Source organism: Eulemur rufifrons, chromosome 1, assembly GCF_041146395.1.
Source record: "Eulemur rufifrons isolate Redbay chromosome 1, OSU_ERuf_1, whole genome shotgun sequence".
NCBI classification, from domain to species: Eukaryota; Metazoa; Chordata; class Mammalia; order Primates; family Lemuridae; genus Eulemur; species Eulemur rufifrons.
The window spans coordinates 32058585-32080832 of record NC_090983.1 but is presented as its reverse complement, the minus strand read 5'-3'; the positions used below and the strand labels follow the sequence as shown (position 1 = coordinate 32080832).

Here is a 22248-nt window from a genome sequence, read left to right as displayed (position 1 = left end):
TTGTTGAAATACCCAGAGGAACGGAAGCATGGTTTGATGCCAACTTCACAGGCTTTTCCCCATCCTCAAGTGTGTGCATAAGCAGATTAGCAGTCTATTGTGTAAACCTTCATCCCTCCCATTGCTAGCCCAGGAGTCCTGCACTGACTGTTGCATGAATACCCAGCTTTGTGTAATGTGTGTCACACCTGGAGATATGTATTATGCCCCAAATGTCCATCTTGTAAACTCTCGGGGCACAAAATTGTGCTAACAAATTTAATCAACAGAAATGTTACCGTGATCTTGTAGCTGATAAAGAAATTAGCAAAGGCCCTTCCGCACACAGGCTGCGGGAATCCCAGCCTCCGGGCTGCATGCTGTGATGCTGTCTGCTCCTCCCCCACCCGCTGGACATCTGAGGACAGGCCAAACTTGTGTCACCAGCACTTATTTCCCTGAGTTGTGTGCTGTGCTGCTCTCAAAACCTGAGGACTCTGTTTAGAAGCCTTCTAGTTGATTGGGGGAGGGGCATCCTAATCTCTTCTTCTTGCCATCACCATTTTCTTCCCTCTCTGTGTTTTTCACTGTTTCCCCAGTGAGTCTGGGCAGGGCCTCTCACATTCTCCTCAGCTCTCCCAAGAAGAATGTAGGCTCCACAAGGATGGAAGGAATCTTTATTTTTTTAAAACCCCAACCCCCAAACCCTTGCCTTGCACATGGCAGGCACTCAGCAAATCATGGTTGAATGAGCGAATGCTTTGTCATTCTTCCCATTTCTAGTCCTCTCTGCGCCATATTCCTGGATAACCATCCCAAACCTCACGCAGCCCTGCCTCGCTCTGCTGTGGAGAATGGAGCACAGGTTACCTGCAAGTGTCACGTGACCTGTAGCTCCACCACCACGTGGCCCACGGGTCAGCTGGGGTCGCCCAGCCCATTACACTCCAAGTGAGTTGTGTGGCCTCCTGTTCCACAGCCTGTAGAAGTCCAAACCCCCTCAGACCTGTGCTGGTTCTGGGGGTGGAGGTGGGGGTTCACGTTCTCACACTCACTCTGCCTTCAGGCTGTGCCTCTTCCCATCTGTCCAGCCTTGCGTTGACCAGGCGTGAAGCCCAGCCGCTTCCTCAGTTTCCATGTGAGTGCACCCGCACATGTTCAAACCATTCATGCCGAGCAAAGCGGAGCTGTGGCATCCCAAGCGCGGCTCAGAGCACTCCCCACGTATGACACCCTCTCCCAGAAGCTCTCTTGCCCACCCCACCACTGGAGGTTCCTCCCAGGGCCTTCACTCTACACAGCTTCCAAGCTTCCTGCTGAATCTTCTCTCTTCTCTCCCATTTCTGTAGGGGGTAAAAATCCAGAACATTTTCTTAGGCAGAGTAGCTGAACCATATAGTTGTGGTTTGGGCTCCTGATTCCAAATCTCTAGGCGCTCACATTATCTCCCTACTAGCTTGTCTATTAGCCTTTGTTTTCCTAAACTAAGATGGAAATGTCCCCTTTAAGAAGGTTGCAAAAAAAATTTTAAAAACACACGCACACTTGCCTCTATTATGGCTACATTTGTTAACTTGACACAGAAGCTAAATATACCTTGTCATCACAGGAGCACAAAGCCTATTGACCCAACCCAGCATTTCATACAATTACCAGATATACACTGGTTGATGCATAGTCTCTGAAAATATATGCAAGAAACTTGTAGCATTGCAGACCTCCAGGGAGGGGAACTGAGTAAGCTGGGGCAGAGATGGAATAAAGACTTCTTTCTCACCATACACCTTTCTGTGTCATGCATTTCCTATATTTAAAACACATTGACATCATACCTGTGTAATGTCAATAAATAAGGTACAGGTGTCCTGATGTGCTGGTTACGCCAAAGTGATCATATCCGGTGACCTGAAGCCATGTGCGTCATGGGGATAGCTGCTGGACGAGGCTCAGAGCCCAGTTCTGGAGAATTTGCCATTCATTGCACACAGCAGTTCTTTCCACCAGGATTTCCTGGTTGGGAAGAGCTGAGCTTCTCGGCACACAGTTCTTACTCTCCAAGCAATTAGATTACACCATCTCGCCGGCGAGCCCCCAAACTGCTAGAGATATATCCCAGAAATCACTTGTGACCTTGACAAATATTGCAAAATTCATAAGGGGAAATGAATTTTCAACACACTTTAAATTTAAAAGTACATCTGATGGAGAAATAAAAGTCCATTTGATGGAACAATAAGGAGTAATAAGGATGATAACTGCAGTGTATTGAAGCACGTTAAATAAGAGTTCATAATTAAACAATGCAAACCAATAAAAAACTTTTCATTGATTACCTTTGAATGATACTGAGGAACCAACTGTCATTTTGAAAATGAATAAAAGGAGAGAACCAAGCATTTATCCTGCCTTACCTATACAAACTGTACTTTATGATAACCAGATAGTTGATAAGGAAAGTTTCTCTGTATGGAAGAATTCCAGTAAATAAATGAAGAAGGAGTGACAGAATTTGAATATCTCAATTTTTCAAACCCTATTAATCTAGGCAATGATTATCAGTGGCTGCTAACATCATAAAAAAGATAGACCCTTAGTATCTCCTATAAATTTGTGATTAGATGTAGACATTTGATTAGATTCAGGTTTTTTCAGGAGGAATACTTTGTTATGTCATTATGTTTGTGCTGATGGAAGTATACAACATAAAGTGTTCCGGAAAAAAAAAAATCAAATCTGAATTTAATCAAATTTCTACACCTAATGACAAATTTATAGGAAATACAAAAGAACACATTGAATAACACTGTGGAGATATAATCAGTGAAATTCAGACCTAAGACAAATAACCTGATCTTTTCAACAAGTCAAGTAAGTTGCAAAGGAGATGAGAAGACAGATGAAAGGAACCTGTGGATTAAAACAGGTTGAAGAGACAACCAACGAAATGCAATGAACAGGCCTTATTTAGGTCCTGGTTTAAACAAACTGTTAAAAAAAGATTTATGGGACAGTTGGAGAAATTTGAATACTGTGTAGATAACTAGTAACGTGAAATCATTGTGACTGTTTGTAGGTGTTATGGTAAATAATCTGGTTCTGGTCACCTGAAAGTCCTTATGTTTTAGAGATATATATCAAAATATGTGTGGTGGAAATAAAAGAGCCCCTGACGTCTGTGCTCACCCACCAGTAGGGTTCTCCCCAGGCTTTCCACCCCGCACAGCTCCCAGCCTCTTTGCTGGCTCCTCTCTCTTCACTCCTCCCCCCGTAAAAATCTGTGAAAGGATCTGTCAGGAATGTCATGATGCTTCTGGGAGGGGAGCTAGGGGACCAGGGGTCAGGATGGGATTGGAGAGAAACTTCATGCAGGTAATACCTTCTCAAAGGACTAAAAGATAAATGAACTATAACAGGAAAAAGTTCATTAGAACCTTGAGATGCGTCTTTGGGAGAGTGAGAAATGCAGACCCCTGGCAGAGCATGCGGGTGGGTTGACCCAGACCGTGTGTCTCCAAGTATGGTCCCAGGACCATCTGCATCAGAACTGGGCCCACCCCCACTCCCTCCCCGACAGAACCCTGAGGATGGAGCACAGAGACATTCGGGAACTATAATCTTTGATGACCTAAGTGCCAGCTTGTCAAATACTTATTACATTGGTTTGAAACTTTGGAATGTATAGGGCAAAAATACCCCCAAATTTAAATTCAAAGCAGCACAGTTCTGAGTCTGAACGACTTTTTTTTTAGATTTGTTGACAATGATTTAATCAGCAGATGTCCCTATGTAAGCCTTGGGAACATCTCTTCCATGTTGCCTCATTTTTGGAGAGGCAGAGTGTGCTGCTGGCATTGTAGCATAGAAATATTTATGGTAATTTTGTATTTTGTTTAATGAAAATAATTTTTCTTTTACTTCCAGTGCTTATTAAAAGTTTATCTTTGATTAAGCATTCTTTGCTTTTGTTTTTGTTTTTGTTTTTCCCCAGCATCATTGACAAAGAAGTTTCATTAATGGCAGAAATGGATAAAGTTAAAGAAGAAGCCAGTAAGTAGACACATGGTTGTTTGATTAGGAGCCTCCCAGTCAGAAGCAATCCACAGTCAGATGACACTGATACTGGATTCTGAGTGGGGTCCAAAAATTCCCACTGAGATCCTGGCTCATGAGTTCTGTTACCTCAGATGTGTCACTTAGCCCTGGAAACCTCAGTTATGTCATCTGGCAAAAGGACAGAGTGGTAGCAGCCACCGTGTAGAGCTGAGTGCATGGCAGAATGGGCACTCAGTACATTGTATGTGTCGGTTGAGTTTTTTAAAGTCCAAGGGACCTTCTGTGCACATAAAGAATTTATAGTTAATTGGGTTTAAAATGACACTGAATCTAGTATTTAATCTTAAGACATTAGTTTTTAAGCCTTTGCAACTTATAAATCTTGCTATATTATTTATATAGTCATTTTTACTTGTTTTTTTTAGGTTCAATTAACTCAAGTTTATCAAATTAAATTTTCCTAAGAAATTAGTCCCATTTGAAACTTAATTACTTAAATTCCCCTCAACATTTTTAATTATATATATATATAAATTTAATACATATGATTTCTTAAGCACTTCAGATGCCTGACAAGGCAAACTCACAAACCTAACAAGCAAAGTATTCCTGAGCTTTTAAGCAACTCTTACAAGATTAAAAATTCAAACCTGGAGATCTATTAAACAATGTTTTCTTAAAATACTCCAATTCTGTTCACAAACTTCATTAGATATGCTGACACCTGCCAACTTAAAACTGCAAAAGAAAACCAATTCAGTGGTTTCAATTGAAATCACAAGTCAGATTGCTTAATGTACCAAATTCTCTCTTTAAATAATGAACACCCTCAAATTAACTTTCTAAATTTAACACAAAATATCAACATTCTGGGTTTACTTTATTTTCTCTATGTTTATTTCTAAATCTTTCCACTGTAGGAAAGTTACTTGAGTAGTAGAGATTTACCATCTTACATAGGCTGATGGAAATGTCGACAGAGACAAGATTACTTAGATTCAACATCAAGCCACCCATGGACATGCTGAGTCCTCTCTTATTTTTCAATTCAGTCTATATGTTAATAAGATCCCTGAGACCATATTTTTCAGCTGGGATTTAGTTTTACATTCATTGTCTCCTTGGCATTTTAAATTCTTCATCCTACCCAGATTTTATCCCATGAATTGGATAAATGGTAGTGTGTGCCCCCAACCAGATTCCAGCTAAATCCCTTTGCCTTTGACTGCGGTATCTTCCTTTTTACCTGAATGAAACATCAGACCAAATTCTTCATTCTTTTTTATTTTTCTTGTCTGGACCTAAGCCATAATAAAAATGTCATTTTAAGGAAAATAGCTATCATTATTTTTGTTACACAATTTTCAAAATAAGTTTAAATAACATTTTACAATCCAAAAACACAGCAAGTTTTATTAAATGAAACTAATGTGATCCAGGGTGATGCTGTGGACAATTTAGGTAGTTACACAATCTCTTTGATTGTGAAATTATTTTATTCTTATGAAATTTATTGGTATCTTCAGCAAAAGTGGATTATACACATGACTTGGGATTGTCCCTCTTTCTCAGGTATAGCTTATTTCAGTTTCACGTCCTAATGATAAAAATGCTAACAACCAACACAGACACAAATGGTTCTCTGGCACCAAAATAGAAAGTCACTAGCACATCACTTTCTCAGAGATTAACAAAGGACCTCAGGTTGCATGTACTCATTCTTTCTTCTTCAGACAACAATGTTAGGTGCCAAGACCTGTGGAATTTGTAGCATCTCTGGAGAGTATCTCCAATTTTAAAACTCATGAAATCAGTAAACACTCACTGTGGGCTTCCTTATGTATTTAGCACTGTTAGAGACCAGGATAAACAGCAAACGGATAAATGTGGAGCCTGCATTCCCCAAACTGCTAGATTGGCCGGCAGGGTTCACCTAACTTCAGTAATTGGTGCTGCAGGTCCTGGTTTTAGAACTGCTCTCAGCCCTGGGAAAGCCAATTGCATGCCTTGGAGGCAACTAGAACAGAGTCCAAATCCCAAATCCAAGCTCCTCCAACACTGGCTGTGTGATCTTGAATCATTTTGTTGACTTCCCAAAGTCTGAGGTTCCTTAGCACACAGTGCCTGACACAATATGTGTGCAAAAAAGTAAATAGGTTAGTCCAAGCCCCTCATATTGCAGTCAAAAAATGGAGGTTCTACTGTATCCTTCAAATGACATGCCTGCCAGCACTACATCTTCTCCACAGATAGAAGGAACTATGGAATTTCTCGCCACTGAGCTATAGAACTGTCTTCACAACCACCATCTTGAACTTGCTTCTCTGTGTGTATTTTTCACACTTTCCATTTCCAGTATAAACCATATTTCCTGAATTATAACATCAGCTTCTACATGGCACCTAACACATGCTGGAAAGACTGTAGCCTTCATAAATACTTGTTAAACGAACTATTTAATCAGTTCAGTGTCTATAGACTGGAATCCAATGTTAGTGAACACTAATGTAATTGCAAAAAAGAGGAAGTATATTCTAGATGAACAGATCTCACTTTATAGATATTTATAATTAGCATTTTTGAGTATACTATACTAAGCACTTTACATATGTTATTCCATTTAGTTCCACAGTCACCCTACAAGGTGTGTATAGTTACTACATTTTACAGATTTTACAGATGAAGAAACTAAGCATGTTGTAGTGCTCGGGTCTCAAACTTTATCTGTCTACCCAGCGAAGCCAAGGCCCAGGTAGGCACTTCTTAGAATGTCAAGTTTATTAGAGATATGGGAAGAAAACATTATTTTGTATTAATGAGAACACAAATATATTATGAAGCAGAATGCAAAATTCATGAGAATTTTTAAGGAATAAAAAGGATTTCAAAGAATTTTTGTGCTTATAGAGCCACTTCTCCAGCTCCTGGCCTTCCCGGATTTTAAGTACACTTTCTGCTGAGGAATATTATTTGAGGAGCCTTAATGTGTTCCATGGTTTAAATAATATGAGCAAGTTTCCAATGTGTTCCAGAAACTTGAAGGAATTTATAAATTCTATTGAGAAAATAGATTTCAGCATAGCAGATACTATTTATAAAAATAGGCCGGGCGCGGTGGCTCACGCCTGTAATCCTAGCACTCTGGGAGGCCGAGGCGGGTGGATTGCTCAAGGTCAGGAGTTCGAGACCAGCCTGAGCGAGACCCCGTCTCTACTAAAAATAGAAAGACATTATATGGACAACTAAAAATCTATATAGAAAAAATTAGCCGGGCATAGTGGCGCATGCCTGTAGTCCCAGCTACTTGGGAGGCTGAGGCAGTAGGATCGCTTAAGCCGAGGAGTCTGAGGTTGCTGTGAGCTAAGCTGACGCCACGGCACTCACTCTAGCCTGGGCAACAAAGTGAGACTCTGTCTCAACAAAAAAAAATAAAAAAATAAAAAAATAAAAAAATAAAAAAAAAATAAATAAAAATACATAAATAATATGAATTAGGTCCCGAATGCAGTGAAAACCTAAAGCTGTATGGAACTATTTCCCTCTGCAGATTTCTGAAAGGACGATGCTTTCAAAAGATACTTATTATTCTATTTTAAATTACAGGATCAATGAATCTTAAGATCTGATCTGTTTTTGTTTTTGGTTTCTGTGATTGATGTTTTTGAGGTGAAAATGTTCGCCTCCAAAGAATATTGGCTTTAGATCTCAAGTTTTAAGGCTTTTTTCATAATGAAAGGCTTTGAAATGTTAATGAGACTATATGTAAAATGAATCCCAACACTTGCTGATGCAAAGTATTCATTTCCATGCACATTTGCATGAGCGTAAAACTCGGAATTTATTGGTGATCTTGCACCTGCATTCCTATTTTAGGGCCCATTTATATCTATTTCTACAAAATCTTTTGTTTGGTATGAATGCCCAAGTTCTACTTAATCAAAAAGAACAATGACCCCTAATTGTTACCAGTCCCACAAATGATCCACTAAGAAAAGTCAGATCTGCTTAACTGTGTAGTCACTCAGGGTCTGCTGACCCTTTCCTAACTACTTGCCAAGTCTGGGCCTTCAGAATTTATGTTTTATTTTACTTTGCCATCTTCCCACTCAAATCGTTTTCTCATACTACAGACTTTAGTCCTATCCATATGTTGAATTATAACGGCAAATAAATAAATAACCATTCAAAAGTATGGATCCTAGACAGTCTTAAGTGGCCCCTGTAGAAAAGGAACTTTCACCCTCCTTTAGTTATTCCTTTTAAGTAATGTATTCATTCATTCACTGACTTCCTCATTCCGCAAGTGTATTGGACACCCTTTGTGTACCAGTACTACATGTCATGGACACAAAGAACTGCATGGTTCATTCTGCCCCATCATCCCACGAGTGACTGGAGATGCTTAGAGGGGCCAGGCAGGTAACATTAATGCACCAAGCGGGCCAGGTGGAGACTGTAGCACACTGGGCACCAGGCTCCATCTACAAATGGCAGTGGCTCCTCGGCTTTAGCCAGCTGGTGCCACCTAGGAATTCTAGCCAATGTGGCCATAAATTCCAGTATTTTAAGAGATGCCAAAAATTCAGCTTTCAAATGGAATGTTCTCATTTTTAATGTAGGCAAATAATTTGTAAAAGTAATATGTGGACCAAGCAAGACGTATGTGCTCTGGCCACATACATGGTGGGGAAGAGGAGCCCCAGGGAAGTAGCTATGATTAGCATAGTTTGGCAGATGATTTTAGATTATGAGTTTTGACTATTTTATTGACTTCTCAACATGGATATCAGCATAAAAAGATAATGTCTCTCAGTCTATCTGAAAAATAGTTTATGGTTTGCAAGAAATCCTAACACTTGGTTGATTCTGTACTTCTTTTTGGGGTTTTCAGATGACTGGTTTTTGACATTTTATAAATTAAGAACTCTTAAAATCAGAAATCATGTTGTTTGACTCTGCGTGTGTGTTGTGAATCTGGTCTAATAAAGCAGGTGATTCTTGTTCAGCCAGGAATGGAACATGAGTTCTACATGCATGTCATCTTAGAGGGCTTCTCTTTTCTTATAACTCAAAATGCTTGTCCAGAAGAAATGAAGGCAATTCGTATATGATTTGAATTAGAGAGCTACAAGTCTGTCTATCAAAAGATCAAACTTCATACTTAAATCTCATATGTTTACATTCATTGTTTATATTCATTGTTTCTGAGTCCCATAATCTTTTGGAAAACACATGCACACACACACATACACACATACACAAATTAACCTGTGGGCTACTACCTCTATTTGAACCTTTAGTTCTTTTGACAGATGTGTGAAAATGCGGAGCCAGAGAACTCCCTGGTGTCTTCGCTACATGCGCAGATGCTAAAGATTGCACATGAATCCAGTTCAAGCTGGCTTGACTCATTCTCGAAAATTTTCCATTGGGGAGACTTAAAACAAAGACCTAAGACACTCTGGTCTGAAACTTCTCTGTCTTTGCAAAATGGAAACATATCTGCAGTACATCAAAAGCAGAGACACTTTGCAGCTCACACAAAAAAAAACCTAATAAAATAAAACTTTTATATCAAATTCCAATAACACAGCTAGTTGCCCTAAGTGAGTATGTGTTGAAGTTCAGAAGGTTTTTTGCTGTTAGAATTTAATAGTGTAGCACATACAGAATGATTTTTACTTAGTGGACTCCCTATCTTTGCAATATCATTCAGATAGGATCTAAATAAGTATCTTTTTTCAGAGATAGATGTTCCAAGTAACTCACAAATTTTGAAAGTTTAAAGTAAGTAAGTGAGATCAGACACTAATGGAGAGAATGAAGAGTGTGGGTGGACAATCAATCGGAAGGGACTGTGTTTGGTGTGGCGATTGGTGGATAGGGACATGAGGAAATGAGTTGTTGGAAATGGGCACCAAGGGTGAACCCGCCTCGGTGACCAACTCAGAAAACATAGTCATGGTCCAACAAAGTGATTGGTCTGTGGAGGGAGAACTGTCTCCAAGAAATTAGGTCATTTAATATGTTTAAATCTCTGGCCCTAATGTGTTATTCCTTCTTTTTTGGCAGTGGAAATCCTGACTGCTCGTCAGAAGAAAGCAGAAGAACTAAAGAGACTTACTGATCTAGCCAGTCAGATGGCAGAGATGCAGCTGGCCGAACTCAGGGCAGAAATTAAGGTCAGTTCTAAAATATCACAGCCTCAACCCGGAGCCAGAGACCTGATCTCCATTATGTTTGTTTTGCATCCACAGAGTGCTGCTCTCTGAGGACCTAACATCATACACCCAGCTCTCTCCCACGGGGTTGAAATAGAGAATACAAAAGGGTGAAGAACCACCTAATCACTGTATTTAAGCATAATGTGGTTTGAAGGGATATATTATTACAAAGGAGAGGTACAAGCTATTTTCTTCACCAGTAGAGACTGACCCAAATAAAATGTGCTCAACCATGAATTATAGCTGGGATGGGGGATATTATTTTCACACTATGTAATTTATATGTATGTACATAAACACATACACAGGTACGTAAACACATGCTGAGTATGAACTTAGTGTAACGGTAAGGATTATAAAGCATGCAGTCCATGGAGACCTCTTTCCTATATCCTTTTCTAGCTTAGTTGCCTTTTTATTAGGAATACCCCCCTCAAATATGTATTTGTTAGATTTCTGCAATTGCAAGCAACAGAAACTGACCCTGGCTAGTCTCAAGAACAAGTAGAATTTGAAAGAATGTGAGTGTAACTCACCAAAGCAGAAGGGGACCTGAAGACCCAGGTCTACAATTAGACAGAAACCGAGATGGGTCGGGTAACGTAGGAAGCAAGAATCACAAGACACTCTCTTCAGGGCACCACTGGAGTGCGTGACCCCTGGACATCGTCAGCCCTTGTGCCACCCACTTGATCAGATCCCCAAGGGAGAGACTCTGATTGGCCTCCACCAGGGTCACATCCATCATCTGGCCCAGACAGGGTGTGACATCTTGATTGACAGACCCTCCAAGACTGTGGATCTTCAACACTGCATTGGGGTACAGTTACCAGCAGGGGAAATGGCTACCAGGACGGCAAGAACAAGTATTTACAACAAAATGGGAGGATGAAGTTTATGAATTCCCTTTTTTCACCTAGTATAATAAACACACACACACACACACACACACACACACACACACGCACACGCGCACATGCCCTCCAGCTCCTGGGAAACTAGAGTGGTTGCAAGACTCAGCTGCCGCTAGCTTTAGAAGTAAGATTGTCTGCTCACCCAGGCATACAACTGGTTGGGAATGATGGAAAGTGGCAAGTGACTTTTCAGTCCCCTCCCTCCTGTTAAGCATGAAAGGGGCACTGTGGGGAAGGGACCCCCCAAGAGTGCAGAGAGCTCTAGGTCTTTCCCTCTCCCCTGTCTGGTCTGGCCTTGGTTGCTTCCAACCAGCCAATTGCAATGGCCTCCTAACTGGTCTTTCTGCCTCCGCTGTCTCCCTCCAGCTTTGTCCTCCACCAAGACCAGAGTTATACCCCAAAGCAGGTCTGGCCTCCCCCAGTATGAGCAACCCTTCCCCTCAGAACAAAATCCACAACTGAACTTCAATATATATTCCAACTTGCATCTCCCCCTGCAAAGCTCCCAGCTTGTCAGAACATCAAGTGAGGAATATGAAATTGCCAGCTTCCTGGTCTGTTGAAATCAACTCATCTTTCAAGTTTCATTTCTGCCTATCAAAATCCCACTCATCATAAAATGGTCAGTGGCACAGGCTTTGGAGTGAAATAGTCCGACGGCAGAATTTTCTACTTCTGTGACCTTGGATAAATGACGTATTCTCTTAGATTCTTAGAACCTCAATTCCCTGATCTGTAAAATAGAGATAATAATAGTAATGACTTCATAATAATGTGATCAGGTGAAAATGAGATTATCTGTTAAGAATTTGGTCACTGTCTGGTAAGTGTTCAATAATTTTTTTAATGTTCCAGCTCAAATGTTCCCTTTTACGTAGCTGTTTCCCCACTTCCCAAAGTAAGAAATAATTTCTTCCTCTTTTATATTCCTGAAACACCAACTGCATTTTACCTTGTATTGTACTTCATGGTATGTGTTTCCCTTGCCATGTGCTGAACTCCCTGGTAGACTCAAGGAGGGACTGAGTCATAGTTATTTCTGTATTTCTCACTCTGTCATCTACACATAGATCTTAATTTTAAATGAATTGAGAAATAATCTCTTTTCCCCTTTCTTTAACAGCCCTTGAAATTCTGCCATTCAAGATAATATTTTCTAGACACTTAAGGCTTTGGGGATTTTTCTGGTTCCCTGTTAAAATACGGATAGGTGTCTAGGAAGAATGGTGTGTTTTTTCTGGACGGGTAATACCTTAGCAGGCACTTGGCCAAACTAGGAAGCCCCTGCCAGAATGCAACCCAGAAAATTCCTAGAAGGAGGGTGATAGGTGCTGCAAGGTCAAATAGATGAGTCAGACACACATTTTGTCTAAGCCCAGACAGGAGAAAGACAGGACCCTCACATGTTCCCTGCACAAGGAGGTGAGCATGCCCCAGGCAGGTCAGAACCAAGGCTGACTGATGGAACCTCACAGTGCCAGGCTAGAATGATCCCACCGGGCCAGCGCCGTCATCGGGCACCCGGAGACCTGAGTGAATGAATCCGTAATTGTGGGGCTCCTGCTTCACTTCTCTCCCCTCCAGCACTTTGTCAGCGAGCGTAAATATGACGAAGAGCTCGGGAAGGCTGCCCGATTCTCCTGTGACATCGAACAGCTGAAGGCCCAAATCATGCTCTGCGGAGAAAGTAAGTTTTGCATACTTGCTAAATAATTCTGTGTGAGTAAGCTTGGTGCTGTTTGGAGTTGATACCAGGAATGTCAGGTGTGCAGTCTCCCCAGGGGGCTAAAGTGAGGTCTAAAGAGATTTAATGATCTATGCTCATGACACAAGTCACTAGAAATGTCAAGATTTGAACTTAAAGTCTTCAAATGCCACTGCCCATCAGTAAATCTCCAGGATTTATTAAGCGGAACAGAACAGGTCAACTGGTTTATTATACCTTTTGCAAACTTTTCTTAAACACCGTCACATAAACTGCCTCTCGGATTTCAAACAGCCTGGGTTCTACAGGAACACGTTAGGCAGAGAGCGAGTCTCCCTAATAAGCCTGGGAACAATCAGCTATTGTTGTGCAGGGCCCAGCTGTTGTGCCCGCGCTGCTGCAGTGCCCTAAGCCTCAGCCCTGGGTTCCCTACGCTGAGCGAGGTCTGCAGATAATGAGAGACTTCGCTCAGCCATTAGCTTTAGTCTTGTTCCCTATTAAGCCTTAATTAGAGCAGCTAATGTGCAACAAAATTGGCCAATATTTTTCCCCCTCCACCAGCCCACCCACGAGGGGAAGGAGACCAAGTACTAAAGTGGCTTTAAGGATGGCCACAAGGAGGAAGGAGAACTAGTGAGGGACATGGGCAGTCTGCAGCCTTGGAGCCAGCCGAACATTAAGATTTGGCTGCATTTTGTATTATAATATAATTAACTGTACGATACTACATACTTAAATAGTAATACCATTGGCTTTTATCACTTCGCAATCTATGGTAGACATTTTTCCATGTTAATATATTTAACTGATAATTTGCTCAAATATAATTGACATAACCAGTCCTCTGATTGTGGCATTTAGGTTCTTTGTAGTTTTTTACCATGAAAGTAACACTGCTGTGAGCGTCCTTGTTCACACATCTTTGGCAATTATCTGATTTTCTGACTGCCCTTCTCTGAAATTATTTTCTTTTTATTCCTGTGTGCGCCTTCCTTTATGAAAGAATCTCCCTATTTGCCACTCTCTGTCCCCAGCTTTTGCCCCATGTCTGAGAAAGCAGAGTCTGGTTCCCAGCTGGAATTGTCCCTGCCATCCTAGTTTCCGTTCAGCCTGCCGACCAGCAAGACACTGGTGCCGAGCGCCTCTCCATCAGCCCTCCCAGGGCGGGGTGGGAGGTGCCCCTTCGCCCACTGTTCTCCAGGGCACCCCAAGTGCCATCTAGTGGGAGAAACTGTCCCTCACCAAATCACAACTGTCCACTGCGGAAGGCAACCCCGCATGTTTGGGACAATAATCCTCCAGAGGCCCTTTCCTTCTTGGCTTTGTTGAGCACGTTGAGAGCCCACAGCTACTGAACCAGAAGTAGTGGTCTCTGAGCTGTAGGAAATAATGACCCCATGAAACTGAATCTGGTGAGCAAGAAGAGGTACAGAAACCCCCCCCCCCCCCCCAGTCATGCCTGGACAGCCCCCAACTTGCTGTCCCGCCTTACCTATACAATGAAGGGACTGGAGCTATGTCCCTGTCTTTTCCATTTCTAATGTTTTGTGGTCCCTACTGGTCACTCCTGATCCTCTAGCAGAACCCTGGGATTAAGTCTGATCCAACAAAGGGAGCAAAGAAAATTGCTTTTAAAAATTGAAGACAATTTTAAGATTCAGAGAAAGGCCTTGCTGTCCAGTCCAGCCTGGCAGCCAGATTTTGGTGAACTGTGAGGGCCGGGTATGGCCTTATCCTTGAATTGATTTCCTTTGGCCCCGGTGCAGCAGCATCACGTAGAAATCATCCCATCAGAAACCAGCACTTTCAAAACCAGCTGGCATGGTAATAACAAACGCTGAACAGACCGGCCTGAGCCCTGAGCCCCGACAGGGGTCTGCCTGATCAGCCTGTTGCCTGCGGCATTGGGAGTGGGGCCCGTCTGCAACGAGGCTGCAGGAAACGGGGCTGATGGACGGCTGGACGATGTAGCTCCAGCGGAGCACACAAGATGCCTTAGGGGCTGGCAGGCCTGGCCCTATGACCAGGGGATATGCATAACCCCGAGTGACAGAATTCCTAACACCCAATAGCACCCATTCCCGTGCTCTCAGAACTTCGTGGTTCTGAAAGGCCAGGGTGTCCGCATAGCTCCTGGTCTTTCTGTGTCTCTGCAGCACCGACTGGCCTAGGGGTCTGATCAGGACGGGGAGGATGGGTTTGGTGATGGAGAACCTACAAAGCAGAGAGCATTTGCAGACGTGGCCAGAAAGGGAACCTCAGGTCTCATTATCTCTCTTCCCTTGGTGGTTCTTGACCTAAAGAATAATATTTAAGTTGCTCAGCTATGTCTTATTTCCTACAAATGTCTCCCAACTCGGGTGATTATGCTGTCATCACAGTTCAGTGATTCCCACAGGAGAAACTGGGTGGTCTCTAAGTGCCAAGGTGCCCTTTCAAGTGTCAACTTTCAAAAAAGAAACTTTTCTGAGTGTTTTTATGGCACTCTGTCAGTTTCTTCATCTCCCAGCATTTCCTAATGGGCTCCTGAGGCAGCAGCGTGCGAGAGGCGACCTGTAACACCAAGCACTTTCTTGTTGCAGTTACACATCCAAAGAACAACTATTCTTCAAGAACTCCCTGCAGCTCCTTGCTGCCTCTGCTGAATGCTCATGCAGCAACCTCTGGGAAACAGAGTAACTTTACCAGAAAATCATCCAATCACAACAGGCCCTCTGAGGGCAAAGCTGCAAACCCCAAGATGGTGAGCAGCCTTCCCAGCACTGCCGACCCCTCTCACCAGGCCATGCCAGCTAACAAGCAGGTAAGCTGCTCCGGGGAGGTCACCTAATGCTGCCTGCAGGGGTCCCGCAGACACTGGGTGCATGGTGCTGGGGAAGCAGCCACCTGTTTCTAGAGGAAGGAAACAGCAACTGCTAGATGCTGAGCTTCCTAGGGGCACACCCAGGCTCCCCCACCCCAGCAACCCTGCCTGGCTGGCCCCACAGGAGCTGCCCTGGTCCATCCAGCCCACACCTCACGGGTGCTTGCCCGCGTGGACGAAGTGGCCTGTGTGCACCCTCAAACAGCACTGGCAGAGGCCACCCAACAGAAACGGCTCTTCTCGTATCCCTGAGGCCACCATCCCCAGGTCCCATAGCGCCCCATGCATAGAAAGAACCCACACAGACTCAGGAGCAAGATTCAGAACCTGGTCACTGAAACTAGTAATGAGAGGAAACCTGGCATTTGTTTTATAAGATCTTTTAATTCCCACTTATGTTTAGTCTATCAATAAGAGACCAAAGTTAGTGCAAACTTCTCTTCTCTTGAGATTTCAGGAAAGAAAATACATTTCAAAATGGCATCATTCATTCTTATCTACTATGACCTCTGGAAAGGTTTCCAAAGGACAATCTTCCTTCTCTCCTGCTTCTCCACTGTACCTTTGGGAGGTGATTTCCTCCTTCTCGTTGGAGAATTAACAGGAAATGGAATCAGATGATATGGAAGTTGCACGTGCTATAAAGTCACCTTTCATGATAAGAAAAAGACCCTTTTTTTCTTTTTAGTATTTTAAAATGCTGGTTTTCTAACAAGTGCCCTGTTGGGTTTTGTTGTCTTGGTTTTTTAGAATTCCCATTAATGGCACTGGCAGGCACTTCGCTGGCCGTGAATGTCTTCATGGGCTTTAAAACAGCACTTTAACAAGGAGGATTTCATAGACTCATCGATTAAAGATCATTCACAGCTTTTGTCCTTTGTTCATTATTAAACACCATGCTAAAATTAAGTCTAAAATTTAGTCTTAGAGTTTCCTTTTCACAATTTCTTTAAAAACAAACGAGGCCAAATTAAATGCTATCTATGTAGATACTTTTTCAGCTCACTGTTTTAGCATTTTAGGTGATGGCTCATTTAAGGTGAAATACACTCAAATATCTAAGTCAGAACACTGTAGACCCAGGCAAGGAGGGCCCTTCGGCTGGCCCTGAGCTTAAGAGTGACCCTTCCAGCCCTCCCCCAGCCAGGGCCTGCCCCACAGAGCGAGGAGTCAGTGAGACCCAGGAGACACGACCACCAGAATCTGCACTCTCCCTTCTAGAGGACGCTCCAAGTACTCGAGATCCTGGAATTCTATTCCTAAGGGATCTGAAGCCCACTCACAGCGTCTGTTAGGACCACTTCCCTGGGTCCATCATCCAGAGGGCAGACCACATTGACACTTTGCACACCCATAAGTCCAAAGGGTGGTTTGTGGGAGTGGGGGCAAAGCGTAGGTGTGCGGGTGGGAATGTCCACTGTCCCATGTGCAAGGACCCCTCACGGTGTGGGGGGAGCCAGAGGTAGGAAGACAGTATTCGGACGTAGGGCATGTGGGCCTGCATTTGTACTCTTGCCCTGGGCCCTGAGTTATTGGGGGTTGGGCCCTAAACCTATACCATCCAGTCACAGTGCACAAATTAAGAACTTTACATATATGTAACTCATGAAAGTACATGTTTTAATAGTTTGATTTTCAAAAAAGGTCTGTGTTTATTTAACAACCTACTTATGAATCTTGACAAGAGATAGTACATGAAGTAGGAATGGCTCCACCATTACCCAACTATAGACCTTGGGCAAATCCCTTAAATGCAGTATCCTCAACAGTAAAATGAGGCAGATATTGGCAGGTACCATCAAGGCCGACTGTGGTGCTAAATGAGGGAATGCATGCCAAAGCACCTCCCTGGGTGCCTGGCACACTGTAAGCGCTCAGTGGGTCCTGGCTATTATTGACCTCAAGGAGTTCAGAGAGCGTTTCCTTGCAGAGGGACAGACAGGTTTAATCCATTGCTTCCCTCTTTCTCATCTATTTATGTTTTTGGCTACTGATTTGTTGAAAGAGTGATTTCTCAGAATGAGGCTTCAAAATTTATATCTTTAGAACTGCAAAAAGTTTAGAACTAATGACCTCTGTGGAATTACTCCTTACCTCCACCCCCCACCACGGTCCCCCAGATACACTTCATCCGTGTATTTGCCAAAGATAATATTTCTGAACTATCATGATATTTGTTTTGAAATAAATTAGAAAAACTGCTTTAGAGAAGAAAATTTATACAGAATTTTACTTTTTTCTTCATGTTTTTAATTAGAATTCTTGTTACATAGTCTATACAGAATGTCTCAGAACTTTTCATGGTAGAGAATCATCATTTCCCTGCCCCTGTGTTACATTTCATTGTGCTATATTTGAAGCATACTTTGTGGGTTTTATTTGGCCCAGTTTTTGAATTGTCTGTCTTATGCTTCTGTAACCTCTTTCAGCATCAGTAATTTCCTTACAGTTCCATTTACAAGACAGTCCACTATTCTTTAAGATTAAGGATTTTATCTGCCTGACCTCATTTTCATGTTTTCATATTCTTCTTAGGTGTGTAAAAAGCTCACTTGTGGCCTAGAGATTTGGTTTCCCTGATGTCTACTGGTGTCATCTGTGGTTTGCTGGCATCTGATACTTATCTCCTTTCTTTTTTGGTAGAATGGGTCTTCCAGCCAAAGACGAAGATTTAACCCACAGTATCATAACAACAGGCTAAATGGGCCTGCCAAGGCCCAGGGCAGTGGCAACGAGGCTGATCCGATGGGGAAGGGCAGCAGCCGCCACGAACACAGAAGACAGCCGCACAACGGCTTCCGTCCCAAAAACAAAGGCAGCACCAAAAATCAAGAGGCCCCCTTGGGGACAAAGAACCCTGAGGCCCCAGCCCATTCTGAAAAGCCCCGGAGAAGGCAGCACCCGGCAGACGCCTCCGAGGCCAGGCCCTTCCGGGGTAACGTCGGGAGGGTTTCACAGTGCAACCTCTGCCCCACGAGAATAGAAGTTTCCACAGATGCCACGGTTCTCTCAGTCCCGGCTGTGACGTTGGTGGCCTGAGCTAGCAGAGAAAAGAGCAGTTTTCACTCATTTTGGTTCCCTGCCCGAGGTGCTGACCCAATTCGCTGCCAAAAGAGAGTCAATCAGAATATACAATTCCTGTATGGTTGTGTCATCCTCTCTTTAATCATTTTTACTAATTCTAATAATCAGCTCTAGCTTGCTTCATAACTTTCATGGCTTTGCTTGATCTGTCGACGCTTTCTCTCATCAAGACTTTGCAGCATTTTAGCCAGGCAGTATTTACTCATTTGTTAGGAAAATCAAGATGTGGCTGAAGATCAGAGGCTCAGTTAGCAACCTATGTCGTAGCGGTGATGTCAGTCCGTTGATCGTCTTTAGAGAGTTAATGTTAAAAAAAAAAAAAAAAGAATTCTTAATGATGAGACAAACGTGATCTGCTGAGGACACATGCGCTTTTGTAGAATTTAACATCTGGTGTTTTTCTGAAAAATATATATATACATATATTGCTTTATTTGAAACAAATTAAAATATGCTGCATTTGACACCTGGCTTGTTGCTTTTGTTGATACCCACCTTGTTATTGAGTGTACTGTGTAGTACTTTCAAGAAAACTTCAGAGACTGGAAGTTGAGGCTCAAAGGTCTGTACTAAACTGTTTCCCTTGGGACAAGTACCCTTTCAGAAAAAATAGTGTCCTTTCAGTTGGGTTACACACAGATTGGATAGATGGATACTCACCCCAATCATCTTAGACACCACGTGGCAGTTGGGAACCTTGGTTGCAAGTAACATAAACCTTGGATCAGCCTAGCTTAATAAAGAGAATTTATTGGTTCAGTGAGTGCAAAGTCCAGTTGGGTCCAATTTGATCAGGGTTACAGCTGATTTCTCTTGATTACCTCAGATCTCCCTTCCTCCTTAGGTTGACATTGTATTCAGAATGGTGGCAAATGGCCGGCTGGCTCCTAGGACTCAAGTCTCTTTCCCCACAGTGTCCAGAAGAAAAAAGTTGTCCAGGTAGCTTCTACCTGAAGCAAGTATCTTTCTCAGAAGTCCCAGCAAAGAGTTGGACCCAACCACTCTTAACCTTGACTCATTCCCTCATGTTGCTCTTGGGATTAAGAAAGTGCAAACACATTCCTAAGCACACAGCAAACACTCCCAGTTTACTGAAAGGAAACAAAAGAGTGCTATAAAGTGTTAAGACCTGATTACATTTTTCCCCAGTTTCTTGCCTTTTTTATAGACCCTGGGCATGAGAGCATTTACTAATTTACATTTTGAATTGCTTGTAGGCCTTTCCCTAAACCAGTCATCCAAGTGGGATGTACTACTTAGCATAGACTCATCAGAGCCCGCCCCTGGAGCTGAGGTGTGGGCAGCTCCCAGGAGCACCTGGGCTGTACAGAGAAGAGCCCCAGGAAGGGAGATGGATACTGGGTGGCCCACACACCAAGTAGCCCCAATTCCCCTGCCGTTGACTGCAGGACAGTGCAGCCTGGGTGCTGCTTCCATTGCACTAACGTGTCCTACCGATTTGTTGGTTACTTTCAAGTGCAAATGCTTATTCTCAGCTCAACATGAACATTTTTCCTGGCAACCCAGGTTCACTGATTCTCTTCCACAAAGCAGCCCAGAGCAGCTGAGCCTGCAAGCCACGCAAGCATCTGTTTCTTCTTTTGCCAAGTAGAGGAGGATGTTTGCTCTCTCTGTAGAGAGCTTTCTGAGGTCTCTGGGTGTACCCAGAGATTTAATAGGAATTCAAAATGTTAAGTCACATTCCAGGAAGGAAGGAAGAGTTGTTCGTTCAAATAAGAAAGATAAATGTTCAGGACTGCAGTCCCTGTTTACGCCATCTGAGGCCCTGAATTTATCTATTACAAGACAGAAGGATTTTACACAATTTTTGTGTAGTAATTTTTGCTCTCACCACTGAAAAATGTCAGTTCAAATGTGACAGCTTTAAGGATGAGTCAAATAATTCTTGCAACATGGAGTTGCCAGGTCAAGAGTGCACCTGCCTTTGTCAGAGTTGAACTCAACCATTCTTAACCTTGACTCACTCCGTCATGTTGCTCTTGGGGTTAAGAAAGCTCAAACACATTCCTAAGCACATAGCAAACACTCCCAGTTCACTGAAAAGAAACAAAAGAATGCTAAAAATTATTAAGACCTGATTACATTTTTCCCTAGTTTTTTGCCTTTTGTATACACCCTGGGCATGTGAGCATTTGCTAATTTGCATTTTTGAAATGGTGATTTTGGTATTTTAGTGCCAATGTCAGGGCATTTAAATATTATATTACATATCTTCATCTGTTCTGATGGAACCATTGGTGTAATCCTAGAAAACGGGGTCGTATTCTGCTATTCTTTGAAAATATTTTCAACTCCTTTAAAAAAAATCCAAGGGCTGTGAACACTCTAATCACTCAGCTTAATGTATAATAGTCAAAAGAATAGATTCTCTCATAAATATTTGCCTAGGAGAGGTTAAAACAGTTAAATACCCATGAAGATTGAATAACTTTAAAACTCACCTACATTGTACCACATGGACCTTTCACCAAGATTCATCTGTGAAATCCAAACCTCCCTGTTGGGTTCCCAATTACGTTCCAAATTTACATTTCATTTGAGAATCTCTATATACTCCAGCTCTGTCCTGTTGATCCTACCCTAGAAGTGCTTAATGCAGCAAGACACAGAAAGTTAAACACAAGTCACTGCAAAATTCACTCTCAAGGGGCTATACAATAGTTTGGAGAAAGGAACTAGAAACACAACACATCCAATTTAAAGCTCAGTTCACTAGCAGTTCAATTCTGCTGGCATCAGAAAAGATTCTAATTATACATTCTTAGGAAAGCAACATCAAATGAGGTTAATGGGGAAGGTTACCAGACTAGAAGCAGTTTTTTTGCTAAAGTAACAGACTTGGGAATTCTGACTCCCTGAAAACCCAGATTTAAAGCTCAGTCTTGATTTAGCAGGGAGAAGTGAGGACCAAGGGCCTGCCTAGTTCTCTTCCTAGACCAATTACCCCAAGCCGGTCTGCAACCAGATAGGGAGATGCCTGAATTCCACACTACCTTTGACAAAGAGCTTCCTCCTCCCTCCCTCCCTCCTTTTGTACGCTGCACCCAACGCTGCCTGTTTGTGAGTGCCCTCGTGTGTCTGGAGATGGTAAAATTTCATTTCTCAACAAATATTCCAGTGACAGCATCTATGAAATCTCTAACGGCACTTTTTTTTTTTAACTGTACTTGTTTCAGAGACTGTACCTAAAATTCAAGCATTGGTGGGGCAGGACCCCAGATTGCCCCTGGGTACTAACAATGAAGCCAAAGAATGAGCCGGTCACCCGTTGTTAAATTTCATAAGCAAACTGCAAACTATAAAATAGCAAAAGACCGAAAAAAAAAAAAAAAAAGATAATCCAACTAATACATTGCTCCAGCATTTTCCCAAAAGTACTGAGTCATCTTAATTGCTCTAATTTTG

The 22248-nt window shown here is 42.5% G+C and overlaps 1 protein-coding gene across 8 annotated transcripts in view; it reads left to right on the top strand.

Annotated features, from left to right (window-relative positions):
- Positions 1-19246, top strand: part of SPATS2L (spermatogenesis associated serine rich 2 like) — a 152324-nt gene extending 133078 nt beyond the window's left edge. For all 8 annotated transcript variants that reach the window (XM_069488255.1, XM_069487915.1, XM_069488454.1 and 5 more), the window contains 5 exons: positions 3968-4026; positions 10105-10214; positions 12755-12857; positions 15458-15678; positions 18382-19246. In XM_069488255.1, coding sequence (XP_069344356.1) covers positions 3968-4026; positions 10105-10214; positions 12755-12857; positions 15458-15678; positions 18382-18777 — 889 coding nt within the window. In that variant the 3' untranslated portion in view covers positions 18778-19246. The remainder of the gene's footprint in view (positions 1-3967; positions 4027-10104; positions 10215-12754; positions 12858-15457; positions 15679-18381) is intronic.
- The last annotated feature ends 3002 nt before the right edge of the window (positions 19247-22248 follow it).